Source organism: Pelophylax lessonae (genome assembly GCF_965119305.1).
Source record: "Pelophylax lessonae genome assembly, chromosome: 8".
Taxonomy (NCBI): domain Eukaryota; kingdom Metazoa; phylum Chordata; class Amphibia; order Anura; family Ranidae; genus Pelophylax; species Pelophylax lessonae.
Window position 1 is genome coordinate 178,174,662 of NC_138775.1, and position 19,082 is coordinate 178,193,743.

Here is a 19,082-nt window from a genome sequence, read left to right on the forward strand (position 1 = left end):
CAAATCGCAGTAAAAACACGGTTCGCATTTTTGCCACGTTTTGCATTCTCCCACAGCCGCAGTCAGGGTAGGCTAATGTACATGTAGTCTAAAGCTGTTATTACTGGTGCCCTAGACCTAAATGAGCCTTTCGCTCATTCAGTGGGGGGATTTTTGTTTTCCCTGTAGCTCAGCTTTAATCATTAGAAGTTGAAATTGATAGATAAACACATGGAACAAATGGCTCCCGGTGGAGTAAGTTAGTAGCTGTAGCATCTTGTAACAATCAATTGCACATGATTGTATGACCATTGATCGAGATTGATTGCTACTGCATACTACTTGTTTAGCTTACTCCATAAAGAGACTTTTTTTCTGTCTGTTTAGAGATCAATTTCTACTCTTTATGATTGAGCAATGGAAATTTAATTTCAGCAAGGTGAATGTCAACAAGCAGTTGAATCTCTTAGTAGAAGGAGATGAAAGTGCATGTATAGTCATTTTTTCTTGTAGATAGAGTAGATACGCATTAGAACGCCAATCAAGTTGTATTGCTGTCTGGTCTCCCTTTCTATATGTCTTGGTGACCATTGTGAAAATAATGAGAAATACAGAATGCTACAGTTGTCACCAGAACAAGGGGTGAAGGGAAATCATTCCATAATGACAGATACTCTGGTGACAACTGTATAAGAGGGGACTTCCCATCACTTTGTAGAGATTTTTCCTAACATCCTGTTGCATCCTTGTACAGGAAATTAAGGGAAAACTCTCTAACAATCAAAGGCAGTGAAAAATAAACTTTAAAAAAAAAATAGTTTGGCCATACATGCACTTTATAGTAGGACTATAAGCAGTAGAACTTATTTTTTACATTTTGGATAGAGTAAGGGAGGGTTATAATCCCTGTTGGTTTATTTTTTGCCATCTGTGCCCCAATTGGGGAGATTTACCTTCACTTCCTGTCCCACAGCCAAAACAGGAAGTGAGAGGAAATCCCTGCAAATTAAGAGAAATCCCTGGGGACCCCCCAGGTCACCACAAATTGTGTCCGCATTGGATGATTTCTTCTCTATTACTTTTCTGGGGACGACCCAAAATTTGGCATTTTTTTTTACTTTTACTTTCAATGGTAAACAGGACAAATAGAAAGGATGAATCTCCCTAATAGGGACGAGCTCAGGCGTGTTCAGATCCTAGTCCCAACCCACCTGAGCAATCACACCTGGAAGCCATCACTGCACACCGCCAATCATAAGCAGCCTAGTCAGGGCATGTGTATGTACAGCTATGGGCCAGGAAATGCCTCCCTGCCTATGATTGGTGGTGTGCAGTGAGGGCTTCCTGGTGGGATTGCACAGGTGGATTGAGACTACAATTCGAACATGCCTGAGCCTGTCCCTACACCCTAATGGGGGCACAGACAGCGATAGAAACCTGACAGGTGTTCTAATCCCTCTCCCTTCTATTCAAAACTAAGGAAAACGGTTTGCCTTTATACTTTAAAAAGACTAGCTTAGCCCTCAATGTGGTGGTAGATAACTACTACCCACTGCCAAGCTATCAGGACACGTCTATGTTCAATATACAAGAATAATTATTCAATTTAGGAAATGTATCACAGGTTAACTGGCATACCCTCTGTTGGTGTGGCTCCAGATGGTGCCAATAAATAAGTGCCATACAAGTGTATATACAAGTGTTTCTACAACTATTTGATCTTTTGTCATTTTAACAGTGAAACATTTGTAAAATAAACAAGAGTAAATGACAGTAAATGGATGAATTAACATGAATGTAATTCTCAAGTAAACCCGTGACAAGAGAAACATGAGGGCTTCCATTGCAGAAACTTCATATGAAAACCCTAGCTGCCTGGCTATTATACTGACAGGCTACCTTCAATGGCCTGGAACATGTATGTAGGTCAGGGAAGTCTATTCGTAGTGGGTCATTGACTGAAGTTTCAGTATGACAGCCAGGCAACTAACATTTCCAGAAAGGGAGGTCAGCAATGGAAACTTCCAAGTCTCTGTCATTATAGGTTTCCTAGTAGATGACTGAAAATCATTTAACAAGCACCTAAAATACATCAACATTTGGACATTGCTATAAACTTTTTGCTTTAGGGAAAAGTAGACATGATGTGGTCAGAAAAGAAATAACATGCAGACTGAACATACGAGAGGATGGTAGTTCTACCTGAATGGTGTTTAGTGTAAGCAACGTGAGCTTCTTGTATGACATACACCACTCTAAACTAAAAATTTGGGTTTTGTCAGGTTTTGTTGAGTTACATCACACATTCATTTTTTATACATTTTAGGGATGGTGATGGGGGACATTCCCATGTTTGTCCACCTGTCACCCTAATTTTAAAGGGGGTCCTAGTTTCAGTTTTATTATCTATACCAGTGTTTCTCAACCTTTTTCCAGTTGGGGCACCCTTGAAAAGCATTTTCAGTCTTGAGGCACCCCTGTCCAAGGCTTGAGTCACGTTACTGTGTGTCGCGGAACACGCGCAAAATCGTGCCATAAATTCTTGGCACTGTAGGGGGAAGCAGAGAGCACAGCACACTTCCCCCCCTTTACTTTCACTTTTGAGGCTGACCGAGCTCTTTATCAGTGCTGATGTACAGTTTGCCAGAGGATCGGGAGATAGGGCTCATCTGATAGCCCTTCCCTCCCATGATCCTGTGGCACACCTTAGAACCTCTGGCAGCACACCAGTGTGCCGCGGCACACTGGTTGAGAAAGGCTGATCTATACTGTACATACGATTGGGCAGTGAGCTACTGTCTGAAGACCCATGGTGGGGTGTAGATAAGAACTTTAGTAAAAAGATCTTTCCTGAATCCTTAAGACATAGGATACAGCTGAAAAAACATGTTTTTTTTGTGTACTTAACCTGGAGCCCAAATTAAATATATATCTAAATTATTACATAACCTGTAATGACATCAAACTTTACTGTATTTAGTACAATAGTTCAAAATACTTTAATATAATTAGCTTGTTTTTTCAAGGATAAGTAACCTTTTAAACAAGGTGCACTTACTGTATTTTTTCCCCAGGTGCATACTTAACTGGCAAATGTGCCCATGACCTCCGTCCTTGGTTACATTCCAGTACTAATCCTTTGTACTGGCTGTACATGCGCAGTAGATTTGCATACGGTTCAATGGGAATGTCAAATAAAGGCAGGCAATGCTTTGGAGATGGTCCCATAAAAACCAAATAGAAATCTACAGCATATATGCAGCCAGCACCAAGGATTGGTACTAGACTGTAAATAAAGTGTGTAGGTCACGGGCATCATTGCAAGATAAGTAAGCATCTGGAGAGGTGGGAAAAATAAATTTTGTTTGAAAATGCATTTATCCTTTAAGATCCGTATAGCATTATTTTGGTATTGCATGTTTTGGGGGTGGGAAATATAAATGTTATGCGGGCCCAGACAATTGTAAACTTTCTGCCGCTATTGTAGTACAGCCGCCATAGCTTGTTTTGAAGCTGGTTCAGAGCACATAATGCTTTAACTTGGTGTAACCTGCAAACAGCATGTTCATTACTGGAAGAATGGAGCTGGAGGGTCTATTACGGGCATCAAGAAACCCCTAACGTTTACATTTTTTTAATTATTTTTAATTTTTGGATGACAGTAGGGAGTAGGGCTCATTTTACATTTTTCTCACTATGTCTGTTGAAGACTTGTCCCCTGACCTCCCCAGTGACAAAGAATGTAATCAAATCCTGCTTTGTGTCTTAACATTTCCCCTTTCTAGCCAAACAAAAAAAATGTAATGTAATGCTTTGTACAAATAATACCATTTTGTCAATTCATTAAATTATGACATAGTGGTGCTGTTTTATCTAAATTTCAGTCATCAGCTAGTAAAAGGGATGTCCAGTTAGGTCCCAGGGTTTACATTTTTTTATTGACTTAATTTTTTCTATCACTTGTGTTTTTTTAATATGGAATAGAGTAAAGTGGAAACGCACAGCAATCCCTATTAAAAAATACTAGATTTCGTTTTTCACTGTTCTGATGTCAGTAAACTTAACTTTGATAGGTTCCTGTAATTTGCACAACTTAAAGTACGAGTCTAAGCATGTCTAATCTTAAATCTGCTCCCACCCCCATTCTAAGTCATATACTAACTAGCCTGTAGAGCAGGGGTCTCCAAACTTTGTAAGCAAGGGGCCAATTTTCTCTCCTTCAGACTTTATGGGGCCGGACTATGGCCAGTGGGGGTAGAAAATGTCCTGGTATCAGTGGGAGTAAACAATACCACATCTTTTTATTGGGAGGAAAATGCCCCATCTTTATTGTCAGTGCCTCGTCGTTGATGTCGGGGGGCAAGAAGTGTCCCGGGGCTGCAGTTTGGAGACCACTGCTGTAGAATAAAGATGTATACTTACCTACTCCCTGTGTGCTCGGGTCCGGTAACATGATTGCCTCCCAGCGCCAGCTTAAGGGTAGAGGATGTGAGCCTATGGGTGATGTCACCATCCAGGGATTTCAGCCTTGGTCAGCAAACTCTCCTCTTCACTGAAGCTGGCTGCGGGAAGGTTAGGTGACCAGACCAGAGCACCCAGGGAATAGGTAAGTATATACATCTTTTCCTCTACGGGCTAGTTGGTATAGGACTAAGGCCTGGTTCACACCTATGCATTTTTTAGTGCGTTTTCAGTTTCGCAGAAACACGCTACAGTCCATTTACCATGGGTCACATTCACATCTATGTATTTTATGGAAAGGGCCAGGGACTTTTTGATGGTTTTCGGTTCAATAGACTTCAATAGATCAAAAACGTGTACTGAAAAACACAAAAATGCACCAGGAATATGCAAACTGCAATCTGCATAGGTGCGAACTAGGCCTTAGAATGGGGGTAGGAGAAGGCTCAGGATTAGGCTTTCTACTTTACCATCTGATCTGTGTATACCTTCAGAACTGAAACTGGACAAACATAAACTAGACTCTTACAGGTTCATAAAATTCACGTTGATTCAAACGTTTAGAACATATTTCGAGAGAGATGAGAATTATGTAGAATAAACCAAGTGCCCCGAATGTCTCCTCTAGAGAAAGTTTAATAACTAAGAGTCCTATTCCCTTTCGGTAAGTGTTATTAGATCGCATGGTAGCACTGCAAGCACAGGTATAGATCCACTTCATCAAAATATGTTTCAGTGAAATTCACATCCTTCCAGGTAAGACTAGTGTTCCACAAGCAACTGTCTAGTTTATGCAGCTTGTTTACTCCTTATTTTCCTTTTCAGTCAAGTGCTTTGCATCTCCATTCAGAACTAATGCTACTTGTCCGGACTTTGCATGTCCTTAGCATTTTCCAGGGGGTAAGGAGATATTCCATTAGGTGGCCATGCCCACTTACAGCAGCTTATCAAATCAACGTCTGCTGTCCATGTGTTAGGAGGAGGAAGTCATATTGCCAGAGGACATTAGGGTCACTGGGTAGTCCACCTCCTCCTTTTGTGGGTGAGAAGAATTGTCTGACCTGCTTCGGCTGAACTCCATTCCTGTGATAATTGGCCTTTTAACTTTTGCCCCAGCGTTCAGAATGGAGCCATGGCAACACACTGCCATTTTTAGGAAGGCACGTCTCATCTCCCTGTTGGTGAGGGTGTAAATGATGGGATTTGTGGCAGAGTTAAGAACTGCAAGGGACAAAAAGTATTCAGCCTTAAAGAGAACCTCACAAGCTCTAACTTCACAGCCAAAATCCAACAAGAGGAAAATAAAGAGTGGTGACCAACATAAAATGAAGACACTTAAGACAATAATAACTGTTTTAAGCAATGCCATGGACTTCTCTGAACTCCTGCTGGTTCTGGCGCAGTTTTTCCTAAAGGTCAGACTTCTGCTTCGTGTTCTTACCAAGAAGTAGATCCTGGCATATAGAACAACAATAGCCATCAATAATATGAGGAAAATGGTGGTACAGAAGAGAATATAGTTTTTATGATACAAGGGAAGGACTGTGGAGCAACTTTTCATTTCCTTCAAGCAGTTCCAGCCCAAAATTGGTAGACCTCCAAGGCATAAAGACAGAAGCCAACAGCCGCTAATCAGAAGGAAGGACCTTGAGCTTTTGCTACCATTGTGCAACTTCATCTTCAACATGGTAATGTAGCGCTCTATAGCGATTGCCAAGAGACTGAAGACCGAGGCAGAGAGAGCAACAAACATACTTCCTTCCCGTATAAACCATTGATATGGTGTCAACTTGAACGTATTTGAACCAGAAAGTAGAATGTTTGCGGTGTAAGCAGCTCCAGCTAATAAATCCGAAAGGGCCAAGTTGCCAATAAAGTAATACATTGGACGATGGAACTTCTTGGTTCGCCAGATGGTTAGGAGTACAAGAATGTTCTCCAATATAATGAAGCAGCAGATAATAATAAATATAATAGAGCTTGCCTTCAGACCATTCTTGGTAGGATGCTTGTACTTCCCCGTGTAATTATAATGCAATATAATAATATTTTCATCAAAGGAGTCGTTATGAGCCGTCATATTGGCAGTTGCAGTTGGTGTAGTTCCTTGAAATCAACGCTAGATGTCAGGTGTGGTGTTCGAATGAAGCTCCAGTAGCTGAGATTCCTGCTCCGATATATATGACTATACTTGCATTCCTAAAACCACATAATTACATATTGGTTAGATCGTTCTTATTTTGTTCATGCAGTAAGAATGTATTTTGTAGCTTTAGCGTTTGCAATATTATATTTTAAAAAAAAAAACGATTATGATTTCTTTAAAACCTTCTACTACCTTAAATCAAATAACAATCTATTTAATTACACTTTTTTGTTTTGCTTCTATAATGCATTTCATTCACATTACCTTGCTACCAAAAACTAAAATGTAACTATATCCAACATACAGTGTGAGGCTCATACCTAAAGCAGCCATACATGTTACAATATGATTGTACCATCTCTTTTATGGCGCTTTTCCACTGCATGGAACCGAACGGTTCGGCTCGCTTTTGTGCTTTTCCACTGCTGGTACCGCATGGTATAGTGTAGGAACGGTTCGGTACGGTATGGTACGGCGGCGCTTTTCCACTGCATGAAACCGAATGGTACGGCTCTCAAAAACATTACCTACTCGATTGTGGTTCCAACAGGTACCATACCCGGTACCATATCCCACAATCCTTTGCATGCAGTCACTACTAGCCACTCATTAGTCAGAGAATCCCACCCACCCCGTTGTTATCCCACCCACTTAACTTTAGTACTACTTTAGTGGAAAACCAAACCATACCGTACCGTACCGAACCGTTCCAACACCGTACCATGCGGTACCAGCAGTGGAAAAGCAAACCGGGCCAAGCAGGGCCGAGTAGAGCCGAGCCGGTACTTGCAGTGGAAAAGTGCCATTAGATTTGCCAACAACTATGTAGTGTGAATGCCTACCTGAATAAATTGTTTAGGTATACAAATTGAAGGAGATTTTACAGGGCTTGTAGAATGTGTGGCCAACCAGTGTCTGTGTGTTTATAGCAATATGTCAGATTGTACAAAACAGATTTCTTTATCCACCCTCAAAAGCATAGATGGATAAATCTACTCTCAGAACACCAGAACCGTGCCTGCATTTCACCGGGTGCAGGTGCTGGTTGGCCAACTATTATCTGCTTGGCTTCTTCAATTTTCAGATCGAATAATGTCGGATGGGAGGATGCCAATAGGGCCATCCATGCATCAATTTTGGCAAGTTTATTAGGAATTGGCCCTAAAATTCGCAGTGTATGACCAGATTAAATAAGACAGAATGGCTGAATGCTGGAGTCCACACAGACAGTCCAATTTTTCACAAAATTTCCTAAAGTGGATTTGAATTAGTCAATACTTACCTCCCTTCCAGCAATGCAATGTCTAAGAACTCCTTCTCTAGCGCCAACATCTTCATCTGGTCTTCTTTCCGGTTCAGTATCTTCAGCCAGGATTTTTAAGACTAGTTAGGTTTATTCTGAAAATCGACTTCAATTTATTCCAGCACCTAGGCATGCTGGAACTGTGTACCGAAGATTGTACGCTGGGGTACCTCCAGTATTTGGGTCCCGTTAAACAAATACATAACACTGGTAATATAGAAATGCATTCCTGTAGCATCTAGTGCAGTGATGGCGAACTTTGGCACCCCAGATGTTTTGGGGTGCAGAGTGCATGAGCATCATGGGAGCATCATGGGAAATGTAGTTCCAAAACATCTGGGGTGCCAAGGTTCGCCATCACTGATCTAGTGGCTTTTGGACATATTATAAGCATATACACAGTATGAGGGGGATTTACTAAAACTGGTGCACACGGAATCTGGTGCAGCTTTGCTTAGTAACCAATCAGCTTCTAGGTTTTAGGGTATATTTACACTGATTGCGGGTTTGAAAATTTAGCAAGTTCAGCTAAAACTTGATTTCAAACCTGCATTTCAGTGCGAGTTTGAGGGTGATTTGAATGATATCTGTGTGGATTCATGCACAGATATCTATTGAAATTGCCCCGAAGTCACCAGAAGTAGAGCAGAAAGGACTTTTGAAAATCAGTGTGGCGATGCACCGATTGGGACAGTGCGGTTGCTGGCAATACTCAATTTGGCATGCGATTTGACATGTCAAATCGTGTCTATGTGAACGGGGGCTTCTTGTCACTGGAACAAGCTGAAGCTAGAAGCTGATTGGTTACTATGCACAGCTGCACCAGATTCCATATACTCCAGTTTTAGTAAATCTCCCCCTATGTCTGCAATATGCACATGATAAGCTTTTATGCAATTGGTTCATAGAAACTGTTCAATGATACAGGTGGCATTGCAATACATGTGGAAATGGCAGGCACTGTTATTAATCAATGTGGATCTCCTCTGGATGCGGGTAATACAGAACCACCTGCATCCATATCCACGCACCTGAGCTGACATCAGGAAAGGTGATGGCTTTTGTCAGCGCTTCTGATGAGCTGGGACCTTCCCCTGCAGTGTCACTTTGTTCCGTAGATGTGTGGAGTCACCCTATACTATAGAGGAAGCTTTCAGCCTGTGAAGTAAGGTTTATTTTGCGCAAGTAGAGCGGTAAAGCTTGGCTAACAGCAAGCTGTGAGCTGGAAGAAAGGAAATGAAGCCAGCAAGGACTAGAACTGTACAATTTGTTCTGTATCCAGAGGACACATACAGGACAAGTGTCAGAGAGACAGAGCCAAGGAATACTTAATACTGTATATCTATCTATCTATCTATCTATATATATATATATATATATATATATATATATATATATATATATATATATATATATATATATATATATGTATATATATATATATATAGCATACCTGATCTGCATGGCATTATTATAGCAGGATCTTTATTTGCTGCTAGCAATACCATAAATGAGGACAGACATGGAGCTAATTACATGGCTTATGGTTGCAGGTCAGCGGGGTTCTGTTGGTTCTGTTGGATCTGTTAATATTATAATATACTGTTCCATTGTTGTAGCAGTAGAAAATTCTCTGATCTTCTGTGATCATTTTTTTGGGTTAAAGCTGAACTCTGGGAAAAACTATATTTTGATGGTTGCTTTATAAAAATGAAATACAGCTAATGTCTGCGCTGCTGGAAAACTCCCACTGCCTTGAAGCCCATACACCTCTGTAATAGAGTTGCACGATTCTGGATAAAATGAGCATCACAGTTTTTTTTTTGCTTAGAATAAAGGTCACGATTCTCGGTGTAACATCATCTTTTACATCATAAAAAAATGGGCTAAGTTTACTGTTTAGTTTTTTTTTTTCTAATTCATTAAAGTGTATTTTTTCCCAAAAAGTTGCGTTTGAAAGACCACTGTGCAAATACAGTGTGACATAAAATATTGCAACAACCCCCATTTTATTCTCTAGGCCAGGGTGTCTGCAAAAATATATTATATATATATAATGTTTGGAGGTTCTAAGTAGTTTTCTAGCAACAAATACTGATTTTAACTTGTAAGCAACAAGTGTCAGAAAAAGGCTTAGTCTTTAAAGTGATTGTAAAGGTTCGTTTAAAAAAAAAAAAGAAAAAGAAAGAAACATGTTATACTTACCTGCTCTGTGCAAGGATTTTGCACAGAGCAGCCCGAATCCTCCTTTTCTGGGATGCCCCGGCGTCACTCCTCCTAATAATCTGGTGCCCCCATGGAGAGCGGCTTTCCATGGGGGCACCCATGGGGGCGACTTCTGAGTCCTGCTGCTGTGTCCATTGACAAAGACAGCAGGACTCAGCCCCCGCCTCCCGTGTCACTGGATTTGATTGACAGCAGAGGGAGCCAATGGCCTCTGCTGCTATCAATCTATCCAATGAGGACACGAGACAGCGGCTGCAGGTGATGGGCTCGTGCTCGTCACTGGAACGATCAGGTTCGGGTAAGATAAATGAGGGGGGGGGGGGATTCTGGGGGACAGCTGAAGAAAAAAAGGTTTTTTGCCTTGATGCATAGAATGCATTAGGGTGAAAAACTATGAGACTTTACAACTCCTTTAAGGGCTCTTTCAAGCGGTCGTTCCGTATGTCCGTATATCACCCCATCCGTTTGCAGGTGATATATGGACATAATGCTTGTCAATGGGATTGCGGATGTCAGCGGATGACCATCCGCTGACATCCGATTTGTGTCCTTTCAGTTCTGTTCCGTTTTTTGGAACGGAACATAACCCTATTTTTCCTCCGTTAAAAAAAACGGAACTGAAACAAAATCGGATGTCAGCGGTGTCATCCGCTGACATCCGCAATCCCCATAGACTAACATTATGTCCGTATATCATCCGCAAACGGATGGGATGATATGCGGACATACGGACCGTGTCCGTAAAAAAAAAAAAAAAAAAGCTGCAGCGGACAAAAAAAACGGAGCGGCCGTGTGAAAGAGGCCTAAGTAGTTAAACTGACCTCATTTACAAGATAATTCCTTTGATCTAAAAGAACCAAATGATACAATGTTTATAGTTGTCTCTCAGCACTGAGAAATGTTGATAAACATTTGCTGGAGGCTCTTTTTTTTTTTTTTTTTTACAGCTGTGAATGAGCAGAGAATGGCTCTGCACTGTATGAATTGTGGAAATGCCGCATTAAGATCGTGAGGGGGGTTGAATCAAGAACATGATTTTTTAAGGATTATTCAAGCAGCTCTACACTGTAAGTACTAAACTTACCACCAGTCTAGTACAGTTCTCACTCTCCATCTTGGAGGAGGGGAGATTATGCCATTCATCTGCACCTCCTCCAATCACATAATGCCTTGCAATCTCATTGTTTTCTCACCTCTCTACATTGCTGTAAATCTATGCAATTCTAGTAAATCACTTTAAAGCGGAGTTCTACCCATTTTCTACATGCGCAATCTGTCTCATGGCCATTGAGAATGCTCTTACCAATGGCCATTTTTTTTTCAAGTAAATACCTTTTTCTTTTTATTTTCATCAGCACCCCTGGCTGTTGCCACCTAGGCGATTTCGCCATCATGTATCCCAGGAGTCCATGTTAATCGCCTAGTGACGAAATCTCACGTTATTTCCAGACCGGAAAGAAAGGAAAGGAAGAGAGAGCGCCACGCAGTGGCATTACTGCGCAGGCACGAGATTGGGAGGTGCATGCTGGGTAGCCATCTGCACCGATTCCTGGAAATGAAGAGGTGCCCACAGCTGATGTGGAACCTGCCTGCTTACGAGATCTGGTATAGTATTCCACTATTATAACAAACTACAAGGACCATGCATATGACATTATGTAAATGTTGCTGTATATGTGTAGACAAGTACAGAGGAGTGTTAAAAAAAAAAGTATTTGGGGGACTGGAACTCCGCTTTAGGCCTCCTTTACATTAAGGGCGGGTTTGAAATCATGCGAGTTCAGCTGAACTGCATATCATTGCGAGTTTGGGGGCGATTTGACAGACATCTGTGCGGGTTCATGCACAGATGTCTATTGAAATCGCCCCCCAAGTCACCTAAAGTAGTGCAGGAACTACTTTTGGGAATCGGTGCGGCGCCGCAAAGTCAGCTTCGCATCAATGCGGATGGTACCGTTGCATGCAATAGGCTCATATTTGGCATGCGATTTGTCAAATCGCATGTTAAATCGGCCCAATGTGAACGGGGGGTTTAAAGTGGATCTGTGCTTTGTCCATGCAAATGAAATATGCAGGTTTACTTAGCTGCTGCCTGCTTTTACTTACCTTTGCTTTATTCTCACACCTTATAAAGAGCTTCTTCTTTTTGCGCCAGCAGGCCGGCTGAGCAGCAGGGCCAAAAGGGGAGGGTCGGAAATCAAGTGAATCTGTTGCATCACCTATGCGGGCCAAAGCAAAGGTTCACTTTTGTTGCATAATACTAATCACTGCAGACCAAGGGGGGGATTTACTAAAACTGGTGCAGCTGTGCATAGTAACCAGTCGCACGATTTCAAACCCACATTTCATTGCGAGTTCGGGGGACGGTTTAAAAGACATCTGTGCAGGTTCATTCCAACTTCAGCTTGTACAATTTAGTTTTAACAATAAGCCCCCCAGGACAATTTGACATGTCAAATCGCATGCCAAATCGCAGCCTATTGCTGGCAATGGCAACGTCCAATGCAGTCCGATGCTGACTTTGCGGCGCCACACTGATTTCCAAAAGTAGTTCCTGCACTACTTTTGGGGACTTCGGGGGCGATTTCAATAGACATCAGTGCATGAACCCGTATAGATGTCTTTCAAATCGCCCCTGAACTTGCAATAAAATGCGGGGTTGAAATCGTGAAATCGCACAAATTTAAACCTGCCTCCAATGTGAATGAGGGCTCAAACCTAGAAGCTGACTGGTTACTACGCACAACTGCACCAGATTCTGTGTGCACCAGTTTTAGTAAGTTTTCCCCATATGTGTCTTATACGGAGTCCAGAGGTACACTGGGGTACTGTACAGAATAAGAATTTCAGAGTAAATTAGAATAAAATGCATCACTATGCTGCAACGTTAGTAACTGATGTAGGGTGTAAAATCGCAGCCTATTGCCGGCAACAGCACCATCCGAGTCGGTGCGATGCCGACTTTGCAGCGTAGCACTAATTTCCGAAAGTAGTTCCTGCACTACTTTTGGCGACTTCAATAGACATCTGTGCATGAACCCACACAGATGTCTTTTAAATCGCCCCCCGAACTCGCAATGAAATGCGGGTTTGAAATCGTGTGAATGATTACTATGCACAGCTGCTGCAGATTCTGTATGCACCAGTTTTAGTAAATCTCTCCCCATGTGTCTGATAGGGAGTGCAGGGGTACAGAATTAGCATTTGTGAGTAAATTAGAATAAAATGCATGCAAATACTATATTGCAATGTTAGTACCTGATGTAGGATGTCAAATCGCAGCCTATTGCCGGCAACGGCACCATCCGGCAGCCGGCAACGACGGCGTCGCACCGATTTCCAAAAGGAGTTCCTGCACTACTTTTGGCGACTTCAATAGACATCTGTGCACGAACCTACACAGATATCTTTTAAATCGCCCCCCGAACTCGCAATGGAATGCGGGTTTGAAACCGTGCGACTGGTTACTTTGCACAGCTGCACCAGATGCGTGCACCAGTTTTAGTAAATCTCCCCCCGCATGTGTCTGATATGGAGTCCAGGGGTACACTGGGGTAAAGAATTTGCATTTGTTAATAAATTAGAATAAAATGCATGCAAAAACCATGCTGCAATGTTAGTAACTGATGTACGATGGAGGCTAAAGAGCCAGGGACTCTATAGGGATTTTATATATTATTGTATTTCTTTGATAGTAGAGCCAAGTATGGTAAGGGTGCTCCCCTTGCAGTAAGCCTAGTATTAAGTTACAATAAGCCAGGTGAGTATGTCCATGTGCACGTTGTATATGTCAGGTTACACCGTGCATTACAGTCCCAACACAGTGGAAATTAAGACTTTTTCAGAACTACGACTAGTACCTAATGTCAAAAGCCATCATGTAGTGATTCTTTAGGGATCGTGAACAACCATTTCCCCAATAAATATCTGTCTTTCATACAACAGCAATCAATCAGCTATTACTGAGTCAAATGACTCGTACATAAATAAATCACGCGCAGTGGTGTATTTGCATTACAGTAATGACTGTGCAAAGGTATCAGCTAATGTTTAGCTGGGGTCTCTTGTAAATCAAAGTCATACTGACTTTCCATAGGGATTGCAGCTGTTAATGGACACATGCCAGGGTTCTGGATAATGTAAGTATATCTTCAAAAGCAAATCAAGTGAAATTCATCCATATACTGGGTAGGCATTCTCATGAGGGGAAACAATTGTTTTTGTTAGAACCGATTAGGGACAATAAGGGGTATTTAACAAGCAGGGTGGGCTACTGCTATGCATGGAGCACAATGCTTGGGTAGGCTGTGTTCTCCATCTGACTAGGTCTTTTTGTCATTTCTTTACGTGCAAAAAAAAAACTCAAATAGATATGAGTAAAGTCGCCCATAGACGGTTCGAATCTTGACCGGTTCAAGATTTGAACCATGTATGGGCATGGGTACAACCAGCCTGTCAGATTTTACATGCAATTATTGCTAGCGGCTGGAATAGACGCTAGCAATAATTAATGTATTCCCCCTGGCGGAGACAGCTTCCCCCCCCTGCCGGGAGAACACAATGGGGTTAATTTACTAAAACTAGAAAGTGCAACATCTGGTGCAGCTGTGCATAGTAGCCAATCAGCTTCTAACTTCAGCTTGTTCAATTAAGCTTTGACAATAAAACCTGGAAGCTGATTGGTTTATATGCAGAGCTGCACCAGATTTTGCACTCTCCAGTTTTACTAAATCAATCCCAATTGCTCCATAGGAAGGATTTCCCTGCCAACACTGACTGTGTTAAGCCCCGTACACACGTACCGATTGTCGGCCGACCGTTCGGCCGTCTTTTGTCCGGTGCTGTTTTGTTGGTTGAAAAGTGCTCAAGACTGCACACGAATTTTGTCGGCCAACAACAACCAACTGCAGAAGTGATGTCATGTTCTGGTCTACTTTTCGTGTGTTTTTTCTTCACTGAGCATGCCCAGTCTTGATCATCACATTTTTGTCGGCCGAAATCTGTACTGACTGACGAACAATCAGCCGTTCTTTGTTGGCCAACAAAAATTTTATAGCCTGCCCACCAGATTTTGTTCGGCCGAAAAGTCGCAGTAGGTTGTCGGAAACATCATACTAACAAGCCGACAATCGGCCGATCGGACGTTCGCCGAACATTTACGGCCGACACTCGGCCTTTAATGGCAGAATCAAGCAATTGTCTTTCCTGCAACCCGTGGTTGCAGAAAAGGAAATAACTTCTTCTATGGCCAACTTTAGGTACCAAGGCAAATCCAAAATATTTTTTAGGTACCAATCATTTTAGTGATGACGTGACAATCAGGCAAAGTACCAAAGTAAAAGTTTATAACAGGTAACACCAGGACTCCAGAGTTGTGCTCAACCAAGAGTTACAACCCCAGTTTGCTACTACACAGCATTGTCCATATTACAAGACTCAATCGTAAGTTATGATGGTTTAAGAGCGTCCATCACTCACTGTGCTCAGTCAAGAATTTAAACCAATCATTTATTTTTCAGATTTGGAAACAGATCCAGATTGGAACATCTGCCTGTCCTCAAACAATATTGGTGGGATAGGACTTTCTCCCCAGTTCAGCTGTTGCATGCGACACCAGAAAAATGGCTATTGGTTGCAAATATGTGGGATGAACTCTTTTTGTTAAAAATGATTGCTAAACACCTATTATCAAACCTACGCACAGCCTGCTACTAACAATAATGAGATCGGGGGCTTTGTCTTTTTGTGACTGGGGTGTATACAGTCAGGCTAATCCATGGAAACCTCCAGATGACTACTAGAAGTCAAAGGGTTCCTATAGCCGACTTAAATAGGTGGTAAGTTTAAGTTGATTAATTAGGACTTAAGGCTAGAGGAGGCATCAGCCAAAATGCAAATAAATGCACCCTGCACCTTGTAAAGGAAAGTAGTGTGTGATATTTACATATGGGAACAGTAGAGCAGGTGTGTATACTGAGCTCCGCTTCGGCTTAAGGCTTTTCTTTTTGCTACTTAACTGGTTGCGGACAGTTATCTCACTATCATCACACTGATTTCTGCATTGTACAAATGCTGTGACTGCAAACAAGCCATTAAATCCAAGTAGCAAAGAGATTTAATTACTCCTAGGCTTTATTTTCTGGGTCCAAGTGTACCACGGTCCCTGTATGTACGTATTAGCAAAGGGGTCCTTATTTTAGCAGTGCAAATAAGTTAGCTATTACCCCTTTATGGGAACATTAGGCTGATCATACACAACTTCATGGAAGCTAACAATCCAACTGGCCGTGGAGAAAAGAGGATTAAGCTTTTACAGCATGTGCACTACCTATGCATATAAGAATAATATGGGGGGGGTCCTCGCTTCGGCAGGACATATACTAAAATTGGAACGATACAGAGAAGATTAGCATGGCCCCTGCGCAAGGATGACACGCAAATTTGTGAAGCGTTCCATAAAAAAAAAAAAAAGAATAATTTGGGGGGGGGGGGGCATGTGGGTTCTTGCTCAATGGATCCCAACTCACACCTGAGCAATTTAAAGTGTGTTTCCAGAAACACTTCAATGCTTGACACCAGACTTCTACATTGTTTGCACAATTTAATGCCTAACACCTATCTCCTTCACCTTGTAACTTGCCTTCCTTTGGCTAAATCAAAAGGCTCAATACTGAAAACACTTGAAAATTGTGTGCTAAAGTACCCAAAAAATTCTCTAAAATCAAATGAAAATGCTCACACTCAAGTGGGAATTTAGGCATCTGTCTGTCTATAGCCACTCTTAGCATAAAACACAAATTGCCTATGATAATCGGGCAGGGGTCGGGTTCATGCAGGACTAGAGGGCAAAAATATGCTTCGTACTGGACACGGAACATTTCCAACTTGCTGGAAAATCTCTGCTGCTGGGTGTTTACAGAAAAGGAAAGGGAGGGTTGATGTGTCTGATGTGCCATAAAGTAGTCTGGGTGGTTTTCCAGGATAGGAATATTTCACGCATCGAGCGTTGTGTGTACAAATGCACAAACAACTCTATACAGATGAAAATAATTTACATTGTATTATCTTTTGCAATATTTCATCATAAGATTGTGGAAACAATTTTTCTCTGCCAATAAAAGCAATATAGTGGAAACCTACTTTAGCACAGCCTTTGTACAAATGTTTGACCCAAGGGAACCCTTGAAGTAAAATCCAAGTCTTGGCCAGTGGGAAGCATGCCCCTTATAATGGATGGTCGTATGAGTGCTCCTTACATTGGTGGTCAGCGGGAGGAATAATCCTAACATTGGTGGTCAGTGGCAAGAATGCCTCTTACATTAGTGGTCAGTGGGAAGAATGCCCCTAACATTGGTGGCCGTTGGAAAGAATGCCCCTAACATTGGTGGCTGTCTGGAAGAATGCCCTTTGGATTGGTGGTCAGTGGGAAGAATGCCCCTAACATTGGTGGCCGTTGGAAAGAATGCCCCTAACATTGGTGGCTGTCTGGAAGAATGCCCTTTGAATTGGTGGTCAGTCGGAAGAATTACTCTAAATTGGTGACCAGTGGGAAGAATGCCCCTTACATTGGTGGTCAGTGGCAAGAATGCCCTTTAGATTGGTGGCCAGTGGCAAGAATGCCTCTTACATTATTGGTCAGCGGGAAGAATGCCCCTAACATTGGTGGCCGTTGGGAAGAATGCCTTTTGGATTTGTGGCCGTCTGGAAGAATGCCCATTGGATTGGTGGCCAGTGGGAAGAATTCCCCTTGCATTGATGGTTAGTGGAAAAAGTGACACTTACATTGGTGGTCAATGGGAAGAATTCCCCTAACATTGGCAGCCGTTGGGAAGAATGCCCTTTGGATTGGTGGCCATTGGGAAGAATTCCCCTTACATTGATAGTTAGTGGCAAGAATGTCCCCACATTGGTGGCCAGTGGCAAGAATGCCCCTTACATTGATGGTTGTGGCAAGAATGTCCCCACATTAGTGGCCAGTGGCAAGAATGCCCCTTACATTGGTGGCCAGTGGTTAGAATGCCCCTTACATTGGTGTCTAGTAGCAAGAATGACCCTTACTTTAGTAGTCAGTGGTATGAATGCCACTTGCTCTGCCAAGTGTTGATGACCTGGAAACTATGCAAGCACCATGTGAAAGGTCTTTCAGCCACAGATAAAGGAGCCCCTAGTAACCTCTGGAGGAACCCTATGTCTCCATTGAACCCCAGTTAAGATTTGCAGCTTTAGCAGCATAGTTTCTATATAAAGAGAATCTTTCTACCGCAGGAAAAGTTGTAGAAAAAATCACCGGTGAAGGAGTTTTGAACAATAAAACTGTGACGTTGCGACCAGTTAAACATCAATAAGTGTCACTAGACTTCAGTATTTTCAAAGTCTATTTCTTATGACCAATTTTCTATGATGAGATGCATATGTTGTAGTCACAGCATTATAAGTCCTTACCTTGGAGCAACAATTGCAGACTCCTTGCGGTCACACAGCTGGGACTGAGAACAAACTCCACTCTCTTGTCCAGTAACTGAGACTTAAATAGCCCACAGAGAACTTAAACCATTGCATGGATCACACATGCTTTCTTCCCTTGGGTACCTTCTTCTAGACAAGGCTTCAGCATTCCTTTTTCTCTGGGTCCTCAGCACTTTCCAGGGAGCCTGTTAATGCAGTTCACTTTCAATGTCAGTCCAGTGCTGCTTGTCCTCCCCAGGCAATACTAGAGAATAGAAGATGTGTGAGCTGAGAAATGTGAGCCACAGCCCCGCCCACACTCCTCCTCCCTCTGTTACTATACATCTCACAGGTCAATGGGATTCCCTGTCACACTGACTGTATGGGACTGAATGGGTGAGAGCAGACTCCTCTACAGCTATACACACTTTCACACTTTACTGTGTATATAGCGTTTTATTAGCATTGTTTGGAAGGTGTTTCCTTTTTTTTTTTTTTTTTTTTTCAACTAAACTGTCAACT

At 42.1% G+C, this 19,082-nt stretch overlaps 1 protein-coding gene across 1 annotated transcript; it reads right to left on the reverse strand.

Moving 5' to 3' along the window:
• Window positions 1-4,865: 4,865 nt before the first annotated feature.
• S1PR1 (sphingosine-1-phosphate receptor 1) lies at window positions 4,866-18,813 on the reverse strand. The gene is made up of 2 exons (XM_082266093.1): window positions 18,558-18,813; window positions 4,866-6,639 (listed from the first exon to the last, which is right to left on the reverse strand). Exon 2 carries the CDS (start codon window positions 6,518-6,520, stop codon window positions 5,414-5,416), a length of 1,107 nt encoding a protein of 368 aa, XP_082122219.1. The 5' UTR covers window positions 6,521-6,639; window positions 18,558-18,813; the 3' UTR covers window positions 4,866-5,413.
• Window positions 18,814-19,082: the final 269 nt, after the last annotated feature.